This window comes from Dermacentor albipictus, chromosome 1 (genome assembly GCF_038994185.2).
Source record: "Dermacentor albipictus isolate Rhodes 1998 colony chromosome 1, USDA_Dalb.pri_finalv2, whole genome shotgun sequence".
In the NCBI taxonomy this organism is placed as follows: domain Eukaryota; kingdom Metazoa; phylum Arthropoda; class Arachnida; order Ixodida; family Ixodidae; genus Dermacentor; species Dermacentor albipictus.
The window spans coordinates 491,603,607-491,628,254 of NC_091821.1; the positions used below are offsets into that span (position 1 = coordinate 491,603,607).

Genomic DNA, 24,648 nt, shown 5'->3' on the forward strand with positions numbered 1-24,648 from the left:
GTGACTTAACCATGTTTAGCGGAACTTATTTTATAGGTCTCCAACCTGCAATCAGTTTGCACTGCGTTATACATGACATAATCAGCTGATTGCATAAGTGGCGGAGAAATTGTACTCGTAGACGAAAACCTTATTCTCCATTAGATTCACACGTCTGCAGTCGAGAAGCCATTCGTGGTTTGTGTCGGAGGCAATGATCGGTGCGTCTGGCCAACCCGTTCGCAGTGTGCAAGGGTGTTCCTTCACCAAGAAAGATCGGCTTAACTGGAATACTTCTCGCAATATGGTCCTTTCGCGCTACGCTTATTTCACTCCATGTTTGGTTTCCTGTTGTATGTAATCAAAGCAATCAATTTCATAAATAATCCAAGGATTTCATGAAACGCGCTTTTGGTGGCAAAACTTGCCGCCCCATTTACGACATCTACACCAAAATACTGGCCAGAAAGCAGCCTCTCGTGTCTGTCAGCCTCTCGTGTCTGTCAATACTGTCTTTGTGTCGTACATACTGCATTTTTATCGTTTATTTAGAAAAAAAAGGCTTCAGAGAATAAAAGGGAGCAGGACGGTGAAGACACAGGTTTTCAGGATCCTGGCTTTCTTGCTCTCCTTTATGAATATTTCTAAAATACTCTTCCAAAAGCACTGGAAATGCATTATTTATCAGAATTTTCAACTAGCCCAGCAATATTCCATAAGCTGGAATAGTGTAGATCGCCCTGCGTTCTGGTCGTTTTTTTTTCTATTCTGCACTGAAAAACTCACAATTGAGGAGTGTTTACGAGTTTGGAGTAACCGGACAAACTTGAGTGAATGTGCGAAATTGGTTTCCCCAAGAAAAAGCAATGTTTACAAAGGGTTGCGAAGGAGTGCCAGCCGTCGCGAAGCTCCAGAAAGGTTCGAACTACAGCGGGGCGACATAATTTGGTAGGAAGAGGAAATTGAGTCAACTTAACCCTGCAGGCACTATTTGGGAAATGAAAACTTTTCAAGCACTTCCTATGAGAAAGTGCTAGAGGTTGACTAGTGCAACGCCAAAAACATACATTTTTCATCGGGCTTCTCATATGGTTAAGCTAAACAGATGCTCAGTTTTTATCTTCAACGCGGTGAAATATTTAATGGAACAAATAAGTTAACATGATATAAGGGGCTTGTTCTTTTTCTTTAATTTAGTAGTCAGTACATATTGCTTTCTTGAGTGGATCGTGACAGCTTTACCGTAAATATGCAGTTATCCTATTTCGCCGCTGCTGGGCTTCAATGTTTTGATTACGATATTATTCGCAACATAAATAATCAAAAATTTAGCGATGTTATGAATGTTCCGATTTTTAATGCAGGTAGTGTCTACTTATTAGGTGACGCACTTAAACAAGCTCAACGGTGCTTTCACATGCAATTTGCTAAAGATCTGCTCAAACAGAGGAAGGTCGGTGACACGTTTAAGAACGAAAAAAGGCAGTCGTGCTTTTGTGCTTATATTGAATGTAGGCAACGCTGTAGATTTTATAGAGGGCAACAGGTAAACAACCACTGGCAGACAGCAGCAGCACATCTTGTTATCGTAGTCAGAAATCGATAATCTTGGCGTACAAGATAATTCGCATGGATGTCTGAATAAATATGGAACAATACGATTTCGAAATGCTATCGCGCTTGTTACTCAGGTAAAAGGTGAGAAACGTTGTCACTTTAGCTTTGACGCAATCGCATTCAGTGACGTTGACGCTTTTGTAAAGCCGCTTGCGACATGATGTTCGGCAGCCTCAGGTGTTTGCCAACAAATTGGATAATTTTCGGAAGCATGGTTGATCTTAGGACATATTGTACAGTGTGCATAAGATCTCGCAAATGTACGCAGAGGGCTATAATGATAGCCCAGCGCTCTTATTTAGAAGTGAAACACTTCTAAAGTGAAAGAGCTCAGAATATTAGCCTGTGAATGGTATTAGTACATGTGTTCGTAGCGGTTTCAGTTAGGACGAAACGCTCCTGCAGCACCCCAGCGCCCTTGATACCACTTTGCTTTTCAAACAGCTGTAAATAAAATATTTTCCTCACTTAAATCGGTTGCGCTGTTTCATATGCATTTTTTTTATTCATTCAGCAAACGGGATCTCTCGCTGACATTTCTCTGAAAGGCCATGTCTGTTAGAACGTGTCAACTGTTAGTGAAACAAAATGTCCTTTTAACACCTGTAGCTTGCCGTCGCAAGCGGACCGCGTCCTCGATATTAAAAAGAATACCCAAGCCAGGAGGCAGTTGATGCGGCTATCACAGCCCCTCCCGAAATACCTGGTTACGGCTCTGCTCACACACTATGAAATTCACACGATGTCAATAAGTGCCTGTGGCACCATGCGCCACCAAGTTGCTTCCTGTCCCACACTCTATGTAACAGATACTAATAACATGCTGAGCCCCCTTCGTTGTCTGTGCACACGACAATGAATATATATATATATATATATATATATATATATATATATATATATATATATATATATATATATATATATATATATATATATATATATATATATATATATATATATATATATATATATATATACATATATGTATATATATATATCATAAGAAGCCAACAAACACGCTCTCATCTCTCTCACCCCCTCTCATCTCGTTTATATATATATATGTATATATATATATATGGCGCTATCATCATCAGCAGCAGCAGTCTATTTTCGATGTTCAATACAGAATGAAAGCCTCTCCTCCAGGCCATCCCCTATTACACTTGTCATCCGCTAGCTAGTTCGTACATGAGCCTGCAAATTTCCAAAATTCACCACCCCACCCGATTTTCTGCAGTCGACTACTGTGTTTCCCTTCCATTGTCCCCAACTCTGTATACTGTAATGGTACACCATTTATCCGCTCTACGCACAGCATAGCATTGCAAGCCCCATTTTTTGCTTTAAACATCATCTGGAATAACGCCAATCCGCCTTTGCGTTACGCCTAATGTTTGACGTTTCTTCACTCTTCGCGCGGTTTTTAAGCTGTCCTCGAGCTTCTTTGTTAATCTCCAAATTTCTGCCCCATATGTTAGCCCCGGTGGACTGCAGTGGTTGCGCTCTGTGGTGAAGCGCCAGGAGACGCCTGGATGACGACGACGATATTGCGTCGAGAACACGGAAGCATGTGCACCGCGATGCCTGCATCGTCCACACTAGAAACGACACATCGCTGCGCGCGTACTCGAGGGGTAGAAAAAATTATAATAAATCCAGAAGAAAACTACGAATAGGCAAGCGCCACAAAACAGCACGCATCGAATCGACAGATAACGCGTGGCTCAAGCTACCCACAGAAAGGGAAGCACCCACGTCGGTAAGCAGACGGCTCTGAGAAGAGGAGCAAGGAAAACGCGTTGGATTGGGTTTGACTTCAACGTTCGGGAGGCGAACCACTGTCGGAGGGACTCGCTTGGGCACCCACGCACGAGGGGGCTTCTAATCGACACGTCTTCCGCTCCCGTCAACCAGTCGACCAACCTGAGTCTTCGATAGCCCGCCTCCGTTCCCTTATAGTTCGCCGAACGACGCGGCACCAGCCAAACCACGAGTGTGTGGCGGCAGTTGCTCTGAACGCTGTGTAGGGGCGCTTGATCTTGCTTGTCCCCAGTGCCCTGTGCCCTTGTACTTGTATTTTGTATGTTTCAATATATATTTTTGTGCGGTGTTCATTGCCGTTCATTCCTTGCTGCTGTCGGAGGCGTCACTGACTCACAGAAATAAACCTGCTCCCCGAACCAAATCTTATTTTACACGCCCTTCCTTCCATGACAGTTGTGGGCTCCCAGTCAGGTTTTTGTAATGTTTGTCGTGTGCACTAGAACCCAATTTCATTCATTCTGTAAATTTACTTCTCGTGAGCAGGGTGCCGTGTGAGTAATTGACCTGGTTAAACGTACTCCTGCACAGACTTTAGCGGCTCACTGGCGATCATGAATTCTCATTTTCTTGCCAGGCTATTGAAGATTACCCTTGTCATCTTATTATCATTATTCAGCCGGCGAACACTACAGGATACCGCAAAGCGACCCGACAAGCATTTCAGTAGGCTATCCACTTCATGGCAATAACCGGAGCTGCTCTTTCTTCGACATGAAGCCCAACATATAGGCACACAAATACTCCTTATGAAGTGTGCCTGTTAGGCTGCAGCATAATTAAGACAGCGCCAGGCTGTACAGCATGCTTATATGGTCACCTTCTGGAAAAGCCTTCTGGTTGCTTCCAAGAGCTCCGGTGATGTAATTTACATTAAGCCGGCCGAAATATATGCATTGGGAAATCATTCGGCTGGATCTTTGAGAGTGCCGCGGTCCAGCTGACATCACTCGCAGGTGCTCTTCCCGTGGTCCTGAGAGCGTGACCAAGATTTGGCCTAGTTTCAGATACGTGGCTTCTGCAACTTCCTTTGTGATCGTTCATATTTAAAATAGCGCCAAAAAAGACACCGACAAGGGAGGACACAGGACGAGCGCGATGACTGATCCGTACCAACTAGCTTGCACCCAAACCCTTCTTTTGTGAACGCGGCGTCCGCGTCGGCGTATGCGTGCCTTGTCGGTCTACCATGTTCTTTAACAAGTGGGTGAGTGAGCACTTTATTTAGATCATGAGGAGAAAGAACTGAATCAATCTGGCGGTTCCGCCCAGGTCGGGGCCGGTAGACAGAGTCTTTCGGCGACGGCCCGGGCCCTCTGGACAGTCTTGAGTTGATCGATGAGCTCTGTGCTTCCGAGCGCTGAGTCCCAGGAGGACTGGTTAAGATGTCATGTGTTTGTGCTTCCGCGCTCCAATTCTCCAACGCTATCTCAAACTCTGATCAAGAGCAGGCTGTGCATCGCAGTGATACGAGTCGCAGCGCTGTAAAAAAACAATCAAATGTATCATTACTTTTGGCTTGTGGCGTTAAGTGAGGCATATAATATTTGCAATCTTCCATATATTTATCCACCACCGTGATTATCAATTAAATAAAAAAGCTAGTTTATATGAGTTATGTTCATGCTTATGTCCTCCGTAACGTATGTTACGAATAGAAATTTATTTTGTTCTCAAACCACGTCTAGGAAAGGTCCCAGGCTTTCTTATTGCACCTTTCATTCATAATTTCCATGATAAAGCGTGCCGTTAGTGGCTAACGACTTGTTACGTTTACATTGACCATTCTACGTGCCGGAAATGCAATTACAAGCCAGAATCAGCGTTGTTTACAACTCCATTTGCAGGTGGCAAACGCGATACTCTCGGAACTGGAAGTTCAGATGAAATTCCGCAGACGGAACCGGACACATGGGTCAGTGATTGAGGCAGCCGGCCTTGTGAGAGAGATGTGCATACGATTCAATCATGGGGCCAACCGCGACGACGCTTCTGCAGTAAAGGACTCCATTAAGTTCTTGGGCATCGATTTCAGTGTGCGCTATGCAGACATCTACGACTCCCTTCCCTATCTCATGGTCTTCCTCTCCACGAATTACGACATTCACTCCTTCGTCGCCCTCAAGGAGCGTAGACCGTACCACGTGCCTGCTGACAAGCCTAATGACTTTGTGGTGGAGGTAAAGAATGAATTTCTCAGCGAACGAGCCGATGCCAATCACGACTAAACGTGGTTGAGCACAGGGAGCCACGAGGACAAAGGAAGACAGATTCGAAACAAGAAAGCAAAGGAAGACACTTTGGACGCACAGGCCCCTGTGCGTACAATGTACCTTCCTTTGTTCTCGTGTTTCCCCTGTGTTCCACCACGTTTAAGATTTTGTCAACCAGCCCACATCGCCACCGTTGTCCGCCAATTACGAGTTGCGTGAAAGACTGGAACAGTGCAAAGTTCATCGCACAGGTTGCTGGGGTGAACTCTGTTGCCACTGCCAGGGAAGCTGCCGTTAGATAACGATTAAGATAAAGTGCGATTGATGAACAGTAATCGGAATTGTCCTATCTTCGTGCTGCTGGCTTCAAACGGCTTTGTGACTACGTAAATGTATCGTTTCAACGAAATCAATTAGGCGTAGCTGCAAGAATTTGCAATGATTGTAGAGTTATCAGGCATGTGCGCAGAGCCTGCGTCCATGCGTGCGTTTCGCACAATATGACGGCTTACAAATTCGGAAATAAACCACAATAAATAACGCCAACAGACCATCTGAGTCATCCTGCACGATGACTGTATATATCCTTATGCTATGCTCATCACTCCCATGGTACTTCACTCAATGTTATTTCTTCTTGTTTCTTTCAATAATCCTTAGATGAACCTGTACGAGGAATCCTACCAGGTATTACGGCGAGATATAAACTCAACACTATAGATGACTAAAAAGCTGCGTTTGTTATAGCTGGGCATTGGAAGTCAAGAACTATAGCCTCAAAGCCTATTGCTAATGTCACAAAGTAAAATTTGGAGCAGATAGTAATGGACCTGTGTAACTACTAGTATGTTGCAAAAAAGTAGTTTGTTCGTATCAGTGATGCAGGTAAAGCCCTACCGTACACTGCAAGAAGTCTGTATATTACTTGCATCCAGAAGCGCGAAAGTAAACCAACTAATGTTGCTCTGCTAAAAGCAGCAACTTCTGAATACTTATTACCAAAACATAACGCTTCCCCGTCAGTTGCTTAACCGGTGCACTAAAAAAAAAACACTCCAACTTACACACATACACGCCCCTTTGAAACTGTATCTTCCTTTATATCGTTGTAATTGGTTGCATTAGAAAGAGCGTAGCTTAGGATTTTTTGTGGATGTACTGGAGAGCAATTGCCTCTAGCTTTGTGTTAAAGACGCGATATTGTTTAACCAGCTTTGTTGTCGCACACAAAACGTTCTCAAAACTTTTCGAGATCAATTTTTCCCGTTCTTAAGGTATGAATACACTGTTCAGACAAAAGGTTTTGGCTTCGGCTATGAAATTCGGGGTCTGATTTTCCTTGCTAGAAGAACCGTTCTAATAGTAACGATATGTAGAAAAATGGGAAAGAAATAATAATGTAATTTTGAGTCCAATGTCTTTCCTAATAAAGCGCCAAGTTTTCCTCTCACGCCCGAATTTGAAGCTCAGAAAGCAATTGCTGTATTCCATAGTGCTATGGAATTTATGTAGGGCAACCTGTGAACTCTGCAATGAAACAACATTGACAAAAACAACTGATACGTATTTAAAAAAAATCAAATAAACGTAAAACATAGACAAACTATCTTTTAGCAAGTGGAATTCAATACTGCTAGTTCATTGCATGCATATATAGGTAAATAAAACAGTCTGCAAAATTTCAGGGAAGATCTTCATTGAATAATATTTCATTCATGTTAGTGTAGCACCAAATCAGAAAATAACAACAGAAATGATTATAAGTGTCGCGAAAAGAAAGTATTAGCGGACTAATGCGCTCCAGTCTTCTAGCAAAGCTGTCCGTGACCATTCTCCTTATTCTGTTTTACCCGCTTATAAGCTGCCATTTTTTTTTCTGGCTTACGTTGCTCCATGAGAGAAATGGCAAGATGCCTTCATTCGGAGAGAACGGGCCTTACCATGTCAAGCTTGAACACTGAGTAGAGCAGACTTCATTTCGATTGGCCTTACATATAAAGTTGCATGGCTTCCGCTGTTGTAGTGGCAGGCAACATCAAAAAGGCCAAACATGAGGATTGGCAGGCTCTCGTACATGTTTTTGGAGCTTTTGCCAATGATGATGATGATGCATTTTTTATTTGCATTCTCTGTAAAATGGGCAGCAACATGTGCTCAGCCAGCCGGCCTTTTCTGATCAGGTTCTACCTCATGTGTCGCAGTCTACTATTTTGGCTCTGTTTCCATGGGTTATTTTTTCCTCAATAAATCTTGATCTCTAAATTATACAGTTACCTGTACATGTAAGGACTCCTGGTTCTATGAATCTTCATTGCAGCGAAGCTGCTATTCTCTAATTTGTCTGGATTTTTCGTGGCATGCTCACCCAAAAACCGGTGGCTGGAAAAGCGGGTGTGTGTTTAAGTTTCCGTGTAAAAGGGTTACGTTTCCTCGTATATTCCAATCAGAATCTGGTGCTGTCATCTCTGTAGGTTTTCAGTACGTCGTACTTTACGGATATGCCGCATTCTGCTTTTCAGCATCATGTTAGTTCAATGTGGCACCTGCGCTTGGTAGACCGCCTAGAAAAGTGAGGATGTACGTATGCTGCACCTTCGCAGCACGTGCATGCACGCGTGACGTACGTCGCTTGGGGTGGTGGTGCTTGGGTGACTTCGTTTCACGTCATTCGCTGCGGTGCTAGCCGCCTAACGACCGCACCAGCTTCGCTGTACATCCACTTTCACAGAGTGGAATGGGGGCGGGCTTTTTTTTTTTACCAATGCCCTAATTCTCTCTTGCTTATCTCCACTGCTGACCAATAAAGGTTCCCGTCCGCTTTGAATTCCAGCGCTTCTGAAACACGGCTGCTTTCTGCCGGTGTCGCAATGAATGGATGGTTGGATTGATGCTGCGAGCGTCCCCTTTGAAACGGGCCCTGGGTTCCACCGCAAGTCACGTTGCGCCCCGTTGTGTGAACATTAACCAAAATACTCGCGAAATATTCTAAATATATTGCGTTTGTAGAACATATAATTCATTTGAGGAGCAAGTATGGTTAACTTACGTAACACTATTTTCAAGAGAAAAAAGTGGAAACGAAATTAGTCATTTTCGGTTTCGTAAAGTACGGTGCACGCTACAAAGGAGCCTGTAACATTTCAATGCCACAAGGTGCAGGCATGATTCGTTCTGCGATCGGTAGAGGACTGTGTGGTCCCATAAATAGATAAAAGTGAGAAATGCCATTTAAGAAGAACACTGGTACTTTAAAAGTGTCGCAGAGCGTTAAAATGCAAGCAGTACATCTCTTTGTTAAAACCGAACTATATGCTCCCGAGCAGGCGCCATCGAAATTCGTGAAGGGCCTCAGGCTACATGGGGAACTTCAAGGGGGGTTTCGTTGCTCATATGTCGTTTTTAATTTTTTCATTACTTATTAAGCCAGGTATCACGTTAGCAGTAACTTTTGGATGTATCTGGTTTCGAAATTGGTACAGATTTACTGGCATCCCCTTTGAAACAGGGCGGTGACAAGGAGTCAACTAGCTTGCTTTATTTATCAGGTATTATATGCCTGCGTTTTATTATAGCATTCCTCTCTATGTCTCTTTATTATTTCCTTGTATTCCTGAAAACTTCTTCATTTATCCTTGCAACGGTACCTATGCCTCTAACGGATCTGGTCCTATGAATCACCTTCCTGCTTTTCTCCCTCCAATACTTTAAACGTCTTTTACTTGTCTCGGCTGTTGACCGGTTGATGCTTCCATCCGCTTTAAATTTAAGCACTTCTGGAAAGTGGAAGTTACCTGCGCGTTTCACTTGGTGAATCCCTTGGCATTATATCAGGATGTGCTGAGTTGCGTCTGGAATTTTGCTCCAGCGTACGCATGCCTCATCTAGTTGCGAGTATTTGCTCCGGTTTGTTTTGTCCTTAGGTGATCGACTCCATCCTCAAACAACAAAGAGCCCTCTTCGTATCGTCGTGCACATTTTTCCTTCTAAGTTCTTTTTCCCATTCTTGCAAGCCTCCATGCTCGTTTTGTTTCCATTCCTCGCATCCCCCTCCCTGTCTCTTTTTCTCTCTGTTTCTTTCTGATGACCCCTGGTTGTCTACACTTTCAAGTAGCCTGTACATGGTTGCCAATTTTCTTGACTTTCTTCCTGCACTCTTTATCCAGGCCTTTCAGGTACACTTGTTTGTGCTCTTTAGGTGCCCATTTATTTGGTTCCATGTTCCTGAGTCTTTCCTCAAAACTAACTTCACTCTGCGCTTCTCAGACGCCTGCAGTGCCTTTGTTGTGGTTTTACCTTTGGCACCCAAAGCCAACGGGTCTACCGATCTTCGTTTAACTGCCAGCACTGACAAGTTATCCGTTTTTAAGAACAGAATGGCATTCGGGAACGCTAGCGCTGGCACCATTATTCTTTCCAGATTCCGCGCACCACCTCAATTTGATTGTCGCCCCAAAGTGCGCTGTTCAACTATTGCTCCATTCCGCTTCCTTTTATATTTAGATTATCTTATTGGGTGCTTGAGTAATTCTTCCCTTTATTTATGTATACGCCGTAGTATTTACATTGCTTCGCAATATATGACTTGCTACTCAACTGACACCACGTAATTACTCGTTTCTGCAGTAAAGATCATAATTCCCGATTTTTCCCTGCTAAGCTTAAAGCTTAGATTTGTCGCTGCATTGGCATACATATTCGCAAGTGTCTGTGAATCTCATGGATTGCCCGATAGTAGCACCATGTTGACCGCATACGCCAGTCGGGGGACCTTCTGCTGCAGTTCATGCGCCAGCAGGGGAGCCCTCTGTTGTTAAAATGTGCATGCGGTCGAAGCGGTTGCGGCAGCAGGTAAAACGTCATAAGCGTCCGCTTGGAACACCACTTGTGATAGAATGAAAACGTATTGAAACCGCTGATGGAATATTTTTCACTTTAGCGTACGCTTAATAATGACGTCCACCAGGAGATCCAGGTAGCGAGCGTTCCTAGGGGTGCGAGTCAAACCAGTGATTCGCACTGTTTCCAATAAAACCAAGATAACTTATCCGCGAAGGAATAGCGCAAGTATGTATTCGCAAAGAGTGACACAATTCATTTGGCCTTCCATGGAACCAGAGGAAGCGCGGCAGCATCTGTCACTTACGTCGTGTTGTAATTTCAGTATTGCTCTGCACGCCCAGCTCCATTTGCCAAATGGCGCTCTTCGCCAGCACGGTGACGCACGGGCCGTGCAAGATAATTATTTTTATCACGAAAGCAATTATGTGGGCGCTGGAGGCGCCATGCTTGCTGTCGCTGTTTCCGCTTTGCTGTCACGACATACAGTACCGATGCGTGGCTCCCTCGTGAGTACTATAAGGCATCCAAAGAAGGTCTCGTTTGGCTGCAGAAATAATGTGTTCAAGCGCACACACTGTCGTTATCTGCTCACTCGAATTTGCAGCGGAGCTTCGGTGGCGTCCAGTTTGTGGTTGTACAGTTGGGTGCACAGTTGCCCGAGGGAGACACTCGGTAAACTTCTAGAAACTCCTGTGCTTTTCCTTCGCTCTCATCTCATTGATCACAGAGGTGCGACGCCTGCGCAGACACTAGTGGCACTCGTAATGAACGCAGCGCTACGAGACTCCTCATATAGGCTACACGAAACTGGCCAAAATGCGCATTGAGAGTGGTCTTGCATTCCCTGTTCGCGCGTTTTGTTAGAATACCGCCCGAGTTTCAGCGAAGCAACAAAACCTTACTATCGCAATCACGTGCGTCACCCTCCGGGCGAAACTGTTACTTATTTTAACAGACGCAAGATTTGCCTAGTTGATCGCGCCTCCAGTGGTAGGTTTGTGTAAAGTATGTGATTTTCCCCCTAAATGCAGCTCGATGTCCGAGCACGCACATCACTGTTGGCGTGTAAATTATATTCTTTAAGAGTGCGTATGACTCTAAAGAAGTGCTTAGGTCACAAATACTAAAAAAAATTTGCGATTTGCTGTTTAATTATTGATTGAAAGCCATGGCTAAATTGTGAAGCTAATTGAGAAATATCCAAACGGTTTCGTTCCCTAAATATAGCACCTCATGTATAAATTTTTCTGTGCTGAGTAGAAACCATTCTAGATCTGGAAACGTTCCAGGCGACAAGGGACGCTATAATATCGTGGCATTGAATTCCGAACCGATAATTATCATTTATTCAGTTCAAGTTTTGTTCCGGTTCCGGCACACTCTAAGAATATCGGTGCGGTACCTTCTCATCTATTCGGACAGTATTCCTAATCATTAATGGTGTTTGTGCGAGCTTTTGTTTTCTTTGGATGTCCCGAGAGTAGCTCCATCATAACAGTTTTCTACAAAAACGACGTCTTGTATGATATCTGTTATGAAAGTCGGATACGTGGTGAAGAAAACCTTTCTCAATAGCATAGGCTTAACACGCGAAAAACGATGTGTTTCACATGGCGAACAAAATCGCAGCCTAACTTATTTTTGCTAAAACTTAAATCATAACTATAAAAACCTTAGGTGGAATGAGGAAAAGAATTGAAAGGCCTATTGTTATGGAAGCTTTTACAATGTCTCGCATCGTTTCATAAACTATGGGAGTAAGGATAGTTTCGTTCAAGCTGATAAGTTCTACTTCAGAATGCCCAGACGCCTTCTTTGAGCACGTCCTCTTTTAACGTGCAGTTTGTTTTTCTGCCAATAAACAACCTAAAATAGTCATTCAACTGAACCCTCACGCCGCTTCCATATTTCCGTTTTATGTTGTTTTAAGTTGCACTGAGAACACTTAAATGTTCATTGCTTATTAAGAGGTAATCTTTTTGACATAGAACCACCATTGTTTCCTATTGCGCATATTGGACGATCTGGTATGTCATTTAAAGAACATGTGGTTGTGTTATCGCTACTTAGTTAGTAAAACTGTAGACGCATAGGGCCACCACGTAAATGATTGTTCCCTTTCAGATAGCACTTGATAAAAAGACCACTGTATACTTGTTGGACTGGAACCCTCACGAGGATCCTGAGTATGGCGCCACTTATTTTTCTGACATACTCAAGGAGTACACGCATCTTGAAGAACATAAGGTAGCCACTGTGGCCAGCGAGCTCCAGACAGCGATGGGCGAAGGTCAGTGCTTCTTTTTCAGCATAAGTTACGACATTGAAGTGGATATTGCAAGTGTAAAGGCGCTATGACTTATCGCTGGGAACACATCATATCTATTCGCGTTGGAATAGCAAGAGATGCCTTTGAAATTTTAAAACTGACCATGTCCCCATATGCCATATGCGAAAGTGACCATATGCATGAAAAGTACGAGACCATATTATTGAGTATCGAAGCTGTCGCTCAAAATATGGTGTTATCTTTCACTAGGTATGCCAATGATAGGAATTCCGATTGTAGTGTAAATGAAAAATAACGCAGAAATTGGCGTCTTATTCGCGGAACCTGCGTTGGGTCCAGGACTCCACGTAACACATAAGATAACTGATCTAAGCTCGAGTAGCGTTATTGTATAAATGCGGCACCAACCTCTGGGAATTGGTTTTGGAAGGGGAAACGCGATTAATGTGCGGTTTCGCAGTGCACCCAAAGACGTTTGGATGTACGCGATGCTCGCCAACACACTGACTCAAAAGCATTGCGCATGCCTAAAAATGTGGATGGCCTTCGCCGAAACAATGCACTCCAGCCATAGAAAGTGAGTCGGAGAACCACTCTACAGAAAAAAGTCGCGCGCATGAGGCTGCAACTTTTGTTTACTGAAACACTGCGCCTACATACTTCAGCTTGTTTTCTAAACGCCAAAGTAATATGAACCAGTATTGTGCTAACAAAAAAAAATTCTTAGGAACATAAAATTGTCTGCCTACGGTAGCGAAAATTATCTCCATGCCATTCCGGTGCTTCACTACTGGCTTAGTAGAGTGATATGTTGGGCATGTTGGTGCATACATATTTGAGAAGTCGGGTGTGTGACGGAAGCCTGTCTGAACGGCATGACGCACAATATTAACTAAAATGTGCCAGCACACGGAAACAACACAGTGTAAAAAAGTTTTTAACTTTGCGCCACTTTCACAAGACCCGAAACGGTAAAACCACTTTGAAGTTCTTTAGGTCGGTGCGAGTTACAGTACGAATTACAACAAATGATTGAGGACCTTAACAGAGAGTGATGATGAATAGCTGGGCAAAGGAACAAGAGTTCAGGATCGCCAGTCAGCCTCTAGAGTCTGTGAAAGAGTAGGTTTACGTTTTAGTAAAGCAATCAACCGGGCTAGTTTGTGGACGTTCATTATTATATTGCGTACGATTATGTCCGTAAGCACTCCGCCCATCGCGCATATGGAAGCAGAGGTCGATATTGCCAGGGCGAACAGGTGCAAGTAAACGATGTGTTGCCGGCCCAAAGTATCATCAACTATCGTCACCTTGTCATATCCGTCTATAGCTCCCCTTCCCCAACCCCCCCCCCCCCCCCCCGCGCCACACTTAGTTCTATATAAGCGCGTTCTTTAACAGTATTAAACCGTTGCTAGTTTGCGCAACGTACGTTCGCGTGCTGTCCCTATCGTTCGTATGTGTAACACTAAGCGCAATATAATCATGTACGTTTAGCTAGGTCAAATAATCACAGGGAACCCTGATCATGACAAGGACATTCATAGCAGAATAAAAATGGGTTGTATCGCATACGGCAGACGTTGTCAGCTGCTCAGTGGAAGCTTAACATTATCATTGAAACTGACGCTGTACAATCAGTGCATTTTACCAGTGCTTACAAATGGGGCAGAGACTTGGAGACTGACAAAGAAGCTTGAGAACAAGTTAAGGACAGCGCGAAGAGCAATGGAAGGAAGATTGCTCGGCATAACGTTAAAAAACTAACAGAAAGAGAGTGGTTTGGATCAGAGCAAACGGGTATAGACGATATTCTAATTAACATCAAGAGAAAACATGGAGCTGGGCAGGTCATGTGATGCACCGGTTAGATAACCGTTAGACAATTAGGGTTACGGAATGGGCACCAAGAGAAGGGAAACGCAGTCGAGGACAGCCGAAGGTCAGGGGGAACGATGAAATTCGGAACTTCGCGGGCACTATTTGGAATCGACTGGCGCAGGACTGAGATAATTGAAGATCGCAGGGAGAGGCCTTCGTCCTGCAGTGGAAATAAAAGAGCGTGGTAATGATGATAATGATGATGATGATGATGATGTCGGTACATGTACTGGCCCCATCCCGTATTTATAGCTATTACAAGTAAGTCAAAGCAAAGTCAAAACACAGGACAAAAAGAAGGGGACACAATCAAGCGCCAACTTGCATCTGAATGTATTTCAGGAGGCAACAAATGTATATTAAAACCAAAGCGCGGTACACGAAGACAAGCTGTCACAGGGCAGTCTGTAAAAACTGAAATTACGAGGTATAGTGCAAAAACGCCCGTGTGTTATGCATTAGGTGCGGCTTACCACAGGTCGTCGAAATAAATCCGGAACCCTTGAATGCGGTGTGGCTCATATTCATATTACAGTATTGGCGGAAAAACAATATGGCGGAATTAAAATAAATGAAAAAAATTTAGTTCGCCATTGGAAAGAAAGATGGAAGCAATGCTAACGAACTGCTTTGAACGCAAGAATCATCTTTGTTATTTATATAAAAGGTTTCACTAGTGTCAATTCTACCCATTGGTTGACGAACTCACCCATGAGTAGAATCGTCCACATTCACTCAGACTCTGACTCAGACTCACTCAGAGTCACTCGGTGAGCCTGAATACGAGTCAGTCCGGCTAAGTAGAATTTTCGTAAGTTTCAATCCGAGTGCGCCAAGCTCAGCAGACTTTATGAAACTGAGTGAACCTTAAGCACAAAATACATTTTGTCGGTGAGCTTGAGTGAGTTTCTCTTACTTAGCTGACTTGTGACCAACCTATGGCGACGGTGGTGGCTTCAGAACCTATGGCGATGCTTGAGAACGCGCCGCATAGGTCTGCTAGCTGACATCGAGAATGCGCATTCATTCGAATCTCAATCGCATGGTTAGAGAAAAACGCCGTTCGATTACTGTGATTTCTAGAAAAATACTGCATATTGCTCGAAACAGGTTCAGGAATGGCGAATGGCGTGAATGCATTCAGAGCAGCATGAAGCCCCTTCCTCCTGATGGCAACTGCATACTCTACCTTCTAAATACCATACCTGGCATCAAGGCAAGTGCACTCAATCTTCTGCGAGAGTCATTGAACATGGATTATGTAGCAGACGAAACAAACTCAGACAAAGAAGCACTTCAAATAGGCTGAGAAGCGAACGAGATTCTGGAGGAAGCAGGAATGGCGCTACGCAAATATGCGGCCAACTCATATGACCTGGATTATACATCATAGCATGAGAAAAAGGCAGCAAGCAAAGAACTTTCCAGCTTCCTATTCAAGCTACTTTGCCGCAGCTTTCTGATCCTGTCCAAACATTTACCCACTTTCTGTGTAAGAGGAACAAGAGTGGAATAAAGATGTTGAAGTTAAAGAAGTGCAACTTGCTGTGGCCCACGAGAAAAGCGTGAAAATACTTGTAATCATATGATGTATTTTGCGTTTCTTGGATGAGCATTCGGAAATTTATGATAGAAAAATCTGACATCTATCGGCACGCAGGGTGCTCCATAGAAATTCGACTCAAAAGTCTTTGTTGCGCCATTCACTTGTGATCAGCACCTAAAAGAAGTTATGAACACGTGTGTTAGGCTCCAACCAGCAACTACCTCAAGACTTTCAAGAAGCATTATATGAATAAGTGCGGCATCCACAAGCCTTATAGTATCTGTCCATATCAAGTTATCTTGGAAGAGAAACCAAATTGCCCAGAGTGCTAGAGGTTCGCGTATTTTGTGACGCAATTCCTTTGACGTGTGGTGGAGCCCTATATGTAGTACCGAGTTGCTCAGCGAAGCGTAAGTTGATCTCAAAAGCAGGTGTGAAACCTACCAAGGCAACGAAGCAGCCACTACTGCATCTTCTAGGAGTCTTAATGAAGCAATTCTGCCGAATTACGTCTCAGTTGTTCTCATTGTATTTGAAAGCCACTGCACAATATGGTCGAATTCCATAATCACGCTGTCATGTATAAAAGAAAACGCAGTGATGTGGAAAAAAATTCCGTCAAACTAAGTGAAAGAGATCAGGGAAATATTCGAAAGTTCCCTACGGAGTTTGCGTCCCGTACCGGCGAGCCCCACAGGCCTATTAATCCGTGGAATTTCAGTAGAGCCGCTACTGTCAAGGCATACGTGGTGGAATCGAACAGACTGGGAATGTGAGTGATATGTATATCCATCCCAGAGCCAGAAGCTATAAACACCAACGAAACATTAATGAAAAATATGCTCGCCGTTCAAGTTGCCATCTTCTCTGAAATGGCATCGATATCGGTTTTGGATGTAGAAAGCTACAGTACATCTGAAAGGTGCCTCAGAGCCACATTATTTATATTCTGAGTCATCAACCACTGTCAATACAAAAACATGGCGCAAACTGGCCCTCTAGTAACTTAAGAGATATTTGTTCTGTAGAAATATTGGATCAGGCAAGTACGGCAGCTGGCCTCCAGCGAAGATATTATTAAGGTAAATGTTGCCTCATGAGTGGAAAAAGTGTGAGTGGAAAATTCGAGAAAGAAGAAAGACGCTTTGCCCCGCCTTAGCCTCGCCTTGAATCGTTTATGTAAGCTCTGTTTCTTTCATCGCCATTGAAGTAAAGTTCGTGGTCATTGGAGTATCGACAGACCCTCAACATTTATTCTTCGCCAGAGTTACCGCCTTGCCGGACTTCCATCTTTATATGCTAACATGTCTAACTACGGAGACGCTCAAGGTCCGATGCCTGCCGCTCCAGGATCAATGCCTACTGGCACGTGGTGCTACTAACGAGAGCCTTGTGTTTTCGCCGGGAAAGGAAGAGAAGATGTGGAAGAGCGGCTCAGGAATATCAACGTATGAGCAAGACCAATGACTGGGGCACTACCATCCGAGTCACCATTATTGTCTTCGCATCTACTGGCACTGCCCCGAGGTAGTTTCAAGATCATGAAGAATCATTAAGGACCTGGGCTCGTTTCGTCGTACAGCGCAAGAAATGCTCCGCTGAGTCAGACGAAAAAAAAACGCGCAAAACGCACCCTGGCATAGAGAGCACAGATATCAGCTGAAGCTTGCACTGCCTACATTGAGGAGATATTGAAATAGTGCAAGTAAGCCGACGCAATAATGTCCGAGGAAAACAAAGTAGGGCACCTGCTTAAGGGGATAGCAGAGAATTTGTAGAATTTTCTCTCCGGCAAGGACAGTTTCGCTTCATTTTCTGACGTCATTAAGCACTGCCGCACGTTCGAGTTACTGAAGAAGCGCGAAATAACACAAAAATTTGGCCAATTGGCCAGTGTTACCACTGTGGCCCGTATCGACATCAGCTTTTCATTTGACCTGGCATCCATCATAAGACACATCGTCCTCGAAGAGTTATGGAGGCACAACGATACGGCAAGTAGTCTGCTTGGTGTCTCTTACGCGTCCTTTTCACAAGCCCCGCCACTTCTCCACCTTCGACTGGGTGGCATCCATCTATCAAGATCGCGGATGTATCCGAGTACCAGCATGCACCGGCATCGAGAACCAAATACCGTTCAAGTACACTATTTGAACATCGCTCTCATTACGCCCATTCCTCGGACGTCCCACTAGTGGCAGTGCTCCACGTTACGACCCAGTCACTCGTCCGAGGCATGCGGTATTGCCTGACTATTCTGAGGACTACAGCAGTGACCTTCTCGTCCTTACGTGTTATGTTCGCAGCATTCTTGGCCACTTATCACGTTTTGGTCCTGATCGCCAATAGCCTCGGTATGATCAACTTGCAGCCCCAGAGCCCAACACTCAATGGCTTTCAATGACGCAATCGCCTTCTACCAGCAACTTGAAGAATTGAATAACAAAGTGGAAACCCTTGTTGGAGATGTGTCTGCATTGGCGTTAGTTCACACTGGTTCTGTTGTTTCTGTGATGAAATTTGCTTTTAAAAGGGTATTAGGACGCAAAGTGCTATTTCAATGGAACCATGCGGAAATTTTTTTAGGCATAGCTGGGATTCCTTGCCGCCTTTTGTTCTTTGAACTGCGCAAGTCTTACTGTGTGTTCAAGTTTTATCGACTGAAATTACAATTTTTCTCCGATCTTCACATGATGTATTAGGCGTTGATTTCCTACAGATTTGCGTTACCACAGTTGTTTGCCGAACGTGAGAGATGTTTGCAAGTGGCGACATTTCTTACGAGGTCAGAGAGGATGCTTCGAGCGAGGACGGCGCATTTCATGCTTGTGAAGACACTCTCGTGGTTCCTTTGTTAGCTGTGTGTGTTGTGGTGGACTGTGTTAGTAACAGTCATCAGGCTTTCTACGCTTGCGCATTTAACGGGCCCGAGGGATACTTTCTACTACATTATTTTTTGTCTGTGGCTTGGCGGCACTCTAAATTATGGATTGTGAGCCTGGAGCGAAAACGCAGTGGCGCCCAATGGCACGAAGCTTGCTGTCTTGAAAGATCACAAGTCGACGCCAGCCACTATACTCGCAGGTGCTCCACATAAATGAGTTGGGACTTGTTCAGAAGATTGAAAGTTTCTTCATATAATCAGCAAGTCGATCAGCAGGAATGAGCGTCGTACATTAGTGAACGTCCTAACTAAGCATTCGGGTACCTGAGATTTAACTCAGGAGGACAACGCGCCGTTGACTCCTGCGTCTCAAATCATGCACGCAATTAGGAGGGGATCGGCGCAACCTGTTCGACAAATACCGTATATAGTATCACCGTCAGAGTGCAACATTATCCGCGAGGATGTCCGCGAAATGCTACAAATACATTCGGAGCCGTACTTTCCTGCTGTTGATCTACGATCGGGGTACTGGCCAATCCCAATGCACCCGGCGGACAAAAAAAAAACAAATTTGTAACCCCGGCCGACCTTTTTCAGTTCAACATCATATCGTTTGGGATCTGTAACGCACCCGCGACTTTCGAAAAATTTATGGACAGAATGTCACGGCTTCAAATGAACTATTTGCATGTGTTACCTAGACTAGATTGTCATTATTGGAAGCACTTTTTAAGAGCACAAGTGGCGCCTGGAAGTTGTTTTACACTGCATCAAACACGCCAGCCTAGTATTCAACTCTAAGAAATGTCATTTTGGAGAGCGACAGATGTTGATACTTGGCCACCTTCTGGACAAGGATGCTATCAGGCCTGATCCACACGGGACAACAGATGTTCAAGCGCTCAAGCCTTCTGGGTTTGTTAAATTGCTTCGTAGTTTCCTAGGCGTCTGCTCTTCTTTCCGCCGATTTAACCCCCTTTTTCTCATGTCCCCTATCCACTGACTTGTCTTCCGCATAAGGACACTGCTCATGAGTGCATGCTTCTTTTTGTCGACTGAAGTTTCTACTGACGACGTGCCCTATCCTTCGGCATTTCGACCCAACCGCACCGGCGGAGGTCCACATCCATGCGAGTGGCGTGGGCCTCGTTCGAGTCCTCGTTCAGCGATGTGAAAGGAATGAGCACATGATTGCTTGTGCGAGTGTCACGTTAACTAAGCCTGAACGCAATAACACCGTTTCGGTGCAACAATACCTAGCGGTCATTTTTGATGTGCAACGTTTCCGCTCGTATGTGTACGGGCGCCCATTCACAGTCATCATGCATCATCATTCGTTCTGCTGGCTTGTCAACGTTCGTGATCCCTCTCGGTGTCTCACGCGCTGAGCTCTACGTCTTCAGCCGTGAAATTTCACAGTTTTATACCAGAGTGATCGCCGTCACGACGGTGCAGACTGCTATTCGCGAATGGCACTCAACACGATACATTGCGACGGGGATAACTTTGACCACCTTATTATTTCTACGGCACCAGAATTTCCTGATAAAGATAATTTTGTAAATGTGCAGCAAGAAGACCACTGCTTATAGCCACTTTTCAGCGCTACGCATGACTCCACAACAAACCGAGGTTTTTGTGTTCGTGATGGCCTCTTCTACAAAAGAAGTTTCGTAAGCACTGTTGTCCGCTTTCTTATTGTAGTTTTGGAGAAGCTACGCTCAACTTTTCAGCGGGCTACGCACGACGATCCTACCTCCGGACACCTAGGAACATTGTGTAGGTTTCATCTGTGCAATAACGGTTTTGCTGGCCCCGAATGCGTCACTCGAATGAAATGTATGTTACCGATTGCGCTTAGTGTCAAGCCCACAAGCATTTAACCACCACGCTAGCCGGACTCCTACGGGCACTTAAACTTCCTAGCTCTGCTTTCGTTTAATACGGAATTTATCTCATGGATCCCTTTCCGCGCACAACGCAAGGAAACCGTTGGAGCATCGTAACTGCCGACCATTTGATCTGGTACAGCCAGAATGCTGCTTTACCATCTGCCACCGCTAGCCAAGTTTCGCTTTTTCTGCTGCACTCGATCATTATTTATTTATTTTTTATTTATTTATACAATACCGCAGGCCTCATTGAGGCCCAGGCAGGAGGGGCATACAAAATACAGAATAATTGCATTTGCAAACGTAAGAACAAAAGGACCAAATTAGTGTGCACAATAGCAATGGAGTCCACCAGCTGCGAGAACCAAATGGGTAAAAAGAACACTCGGTCTTGTAACCAAACAATTCCCAAAACAAAAGTGAAGAGTAAATGTACAAATGAACCGTCAGTACAATTTTAAGCAATGAGAAGGAATGTAACACAAAGATCAATTTCAGTTATTACTATGAAATCAGTAGTTCAAACGGTCAATGGAATCAGTACTGTTTAGTAGCGACTGAGGTAAATTATTCCAATCGGTTATAGTGCGTGGGAAAAAAGAATATTTAAAAATGTTAGTTCTGGCATTACAGGGAGTTAGAGAGTCAGCATGACGATGACGTGTTCGGCGTGCTGTCATTGGCGTTACATAAGGCTCAGGAGTGAGGGCGAGGAGATTATTTTTAAGAAGAAAAAGAAATTTCAGCCGTTGTATTTTTCTTCGTATTTCCAATGTCTGAATGCCATGTTGTCTAATTATTGCTGTCGGGGAATCAGTCATACGGTATTTCGAAAAAATAAATCTGATTGCTTTACGCTGTACTCTTTCTAGTGCACCAATGTTCGTTTTTGTGTAAGGGTCCCACACTGTGCAGGCATACTCCAGTTTTGGCCTTATTATTGATGTGTAGGCTAAAAGTTTAGTTTCAGCGGGAGCTTGTTTTAGTTTATGACGTAGAAGACAGAGTTTACGAAAGGCTGAGTCACATACGTTAGAAATGTGAATGTTCCAGTGCAGGTTATGAGGTATTGTGACGCCAAGATATTTGTATTCCCTAACCTCGGTTAATGGTTCGGATCCGAGAGCGTAAGGAAAAGATAGGCTATTTATTTTTTTAGTTATCTTCATGTAAACTGTTTTGTTAGCATTTACCTCCATGTTCCAACGATTGCACCAAGAAAGAAGGTTTTCAAGATTATTGTTCAGGGTTATCTGATCATCGCAACCGGTTACCTCACTGAACAGAACACAATCGTCAGCAAACAGTTTTATTTGAACTGGTGCTGTGACAACGCTGGCAATGTCATTAATATAAATTAAGAATAATAAAGGCCCTAAAACACCACCCTGAGGGACGCCTGAGGTAACTGGAAGTTCATGGGAATGGTAAGTATCGATACTAACAAACCGCCGTCATGGCCTACCTCTATTCGTCATCATGGGCGGCAATTTGCTCCAGATGTTGTAGAAGGGCTGCTTCGATTATTCTCTCCCAGCTATCGTCACTCGACCAAGTGTCGCTCGCAGACAAAGGGGCTGCCCGTGTGTACCAACTGCACACTGATGAACATGTTGTCCGGGTACATCGCATCGGAGCATAAAGATTCGGACGACATTTTACTCTTCATTAAATATGGCTTTACCATTGCAAAGCACGAAACAGCTGGCTACAGTCAGTCTTTCCTCCTGTACGCTTGTCCACCGCGTCACACACTCGACACCATACTTTCTCCACCGTGGAGGACGTCTTCATCGCCGAGACTCGGTGCCTCGCTGAAGAAGCTGGACGCTTGCCGCATGCGTACACTCGCTTCGCAAGACCAGTCAAATGCACGGTACGACAGGCACCATCGGGATGTCACCTTTTCTCCAGGGGATCTTGTCTTGTTATGGTGTCCGGTGCGCAAACGTGGCCTATGTCAGAAACTTACCCGCCGTGGTTGCTCAGTGGCTATGGTGTCAGGCTGCTGAGCACGAGGTCGCGGGATCGAATCCCGGCCACGGCGGCTGCCCTTCGATGGGGGCGAAATGCGAAAACACCCGGGTACTTAGATTTAGGTGCACGTTAAAGAACCCGAGGTGGTCAAAATTTCCGGAATCCCCCACTACGGCGTGCCTCATAATCAGAAACTGGTTTTGGCACGTAAAACCCCACATATTATTAATATTATTATGTCAGAAACTTCTCGACAAATATACTGGCCCGTACCTTGTTGGCAATTACATGGCAGTAAACTATCGTCTGGCACGCCTTACCGCAACTGGGCAACGCTATGCCAAAACTGAGGTCGCGCACATCGCTCTTCCGAAGCCCTTCACTCCGAGGACTTAACTGACTTTACCGGCAGGCTTCGTCTATGAGGGAGAAATATTGCGGCAAATGTTGCCTCATGATTGGAAGAAGTGTGGGCGGAGGACTCAAAAAAGAGAAGAAGGTCGTTCTGTCCCGTCTGAGGCTCTCTTTGAGTCTTTTTGAGTAAATTCTGGGTTTTTTTTTTCATGACATAATAAAGTGAGCGCGACTCTCATAGGAACGTATACGAAAGTGACACCCCGCATCAATGAACTCAAACCATTCTTTGGCACCTTAAGAACCCATTGGATCGGCGGGTGCCGGTTACACCTTGAAGCTCCTGAGGAGTTAAAACGCCCAATCTTGCCTCCCACACAATCGACACTTTTCGGCGTTACTGGATATGAGAGAGCACTGCGGAGTACCACACGGAGGCAAGAACGAGAGAAGAGGATCTGAGTGGCTCGAATTTTGCTAATTATGACCAGATTAAGCGAACTGACAATGAAGCCGAGGGCACGGTGGCGCCGGCGGAATGACGGCCACTAATCCATTTGTTTTCATCGTAAAGCCGTCTCCACCGGTCTTTTCGTATCCCTGGATGGCATACACATGCTACCGGCGGCATCGTCCAGGGAAGCAAGCGACACAAGCTTCGTACCGTTTCACGGGGCGAAGATAACGTGTTCAGCACATTGCAACTGTTTGCCCCCATCCGCGACTAGGCCCACGTGTGATGAACTACGTCACCAGCAGGCAGCACCGCTTCACAGCGCACTATAAGTAGCCTGCCTCCTCGCATCGCGTCCACTGGGCACGGTGGCACCGGCGAAATGACGGTCACAAATCCGTTTGTTTTCTTCGTGCAGGTAAGAAGACAACACGACTACTGTGTCCGTTCTAGTGATCCGTTCTTGCTGTTGCTGCCGTGCCCGCAGCTTTGTTGTATGCTCTTGAACGTAGTGACTTGGTTATAAGAGCTGTCTTTGCTAGCGGGAGACATTGAGAGCAATCCAGGCCCTGATCTAGCGCAAATCGTAAAGCAGTCGAAGGAAGTTGCAGCCGATGTCAAGGAAATTAAAGAAGGACGGCTTGCTAGTATAGATAAAATCTAGATGCTCTGTCATGCCTGGAGTCGACGATAACCTCATGCGTAAGCCAAATACAAGACATTTATGAGAGTGCAAGGAAAATGGAAAAACGAATGGACGACTTGGAAAACCAGAGTAGATGGTCAAACCTAATAGTTACCGGTCTGACGGAAACAGAAGGAGAAAACAGTGAAAAGCTAGAAGAAACTGTAAATAAGACCATTATCCAGGACACGCTTAGCTTGCAGCCTA

The 24,648-nt window shown here is 44.7% G+C and overlaps 1 protein-coding gene across 1 annotated transcript in view; it reads left to right on the plus strand.

The window, feature by feature from the left end:
* Window positions 1-24,648, plus strand: part of LOC135911951 (neprilysin-like) — a 178,306-nt gene that overhangs the window by 55,757 nt on the left and 97,901 nt on the right. Inside the window, exons 8-9 of the mRNA XM_070531765.1 lie at window positions 5,271-5,603; window positions 12,600-12,765. Of these exons, the coding sequence (XP_070387866.1) occupies window positions 5,271-5,603; window positions 12,600-12,765 (499 nt within the window). The remainder of the gene's footprint in view (window positions 1-5,270; window positions 5,604-12,599; window positions 12,766-24,648) is intronic.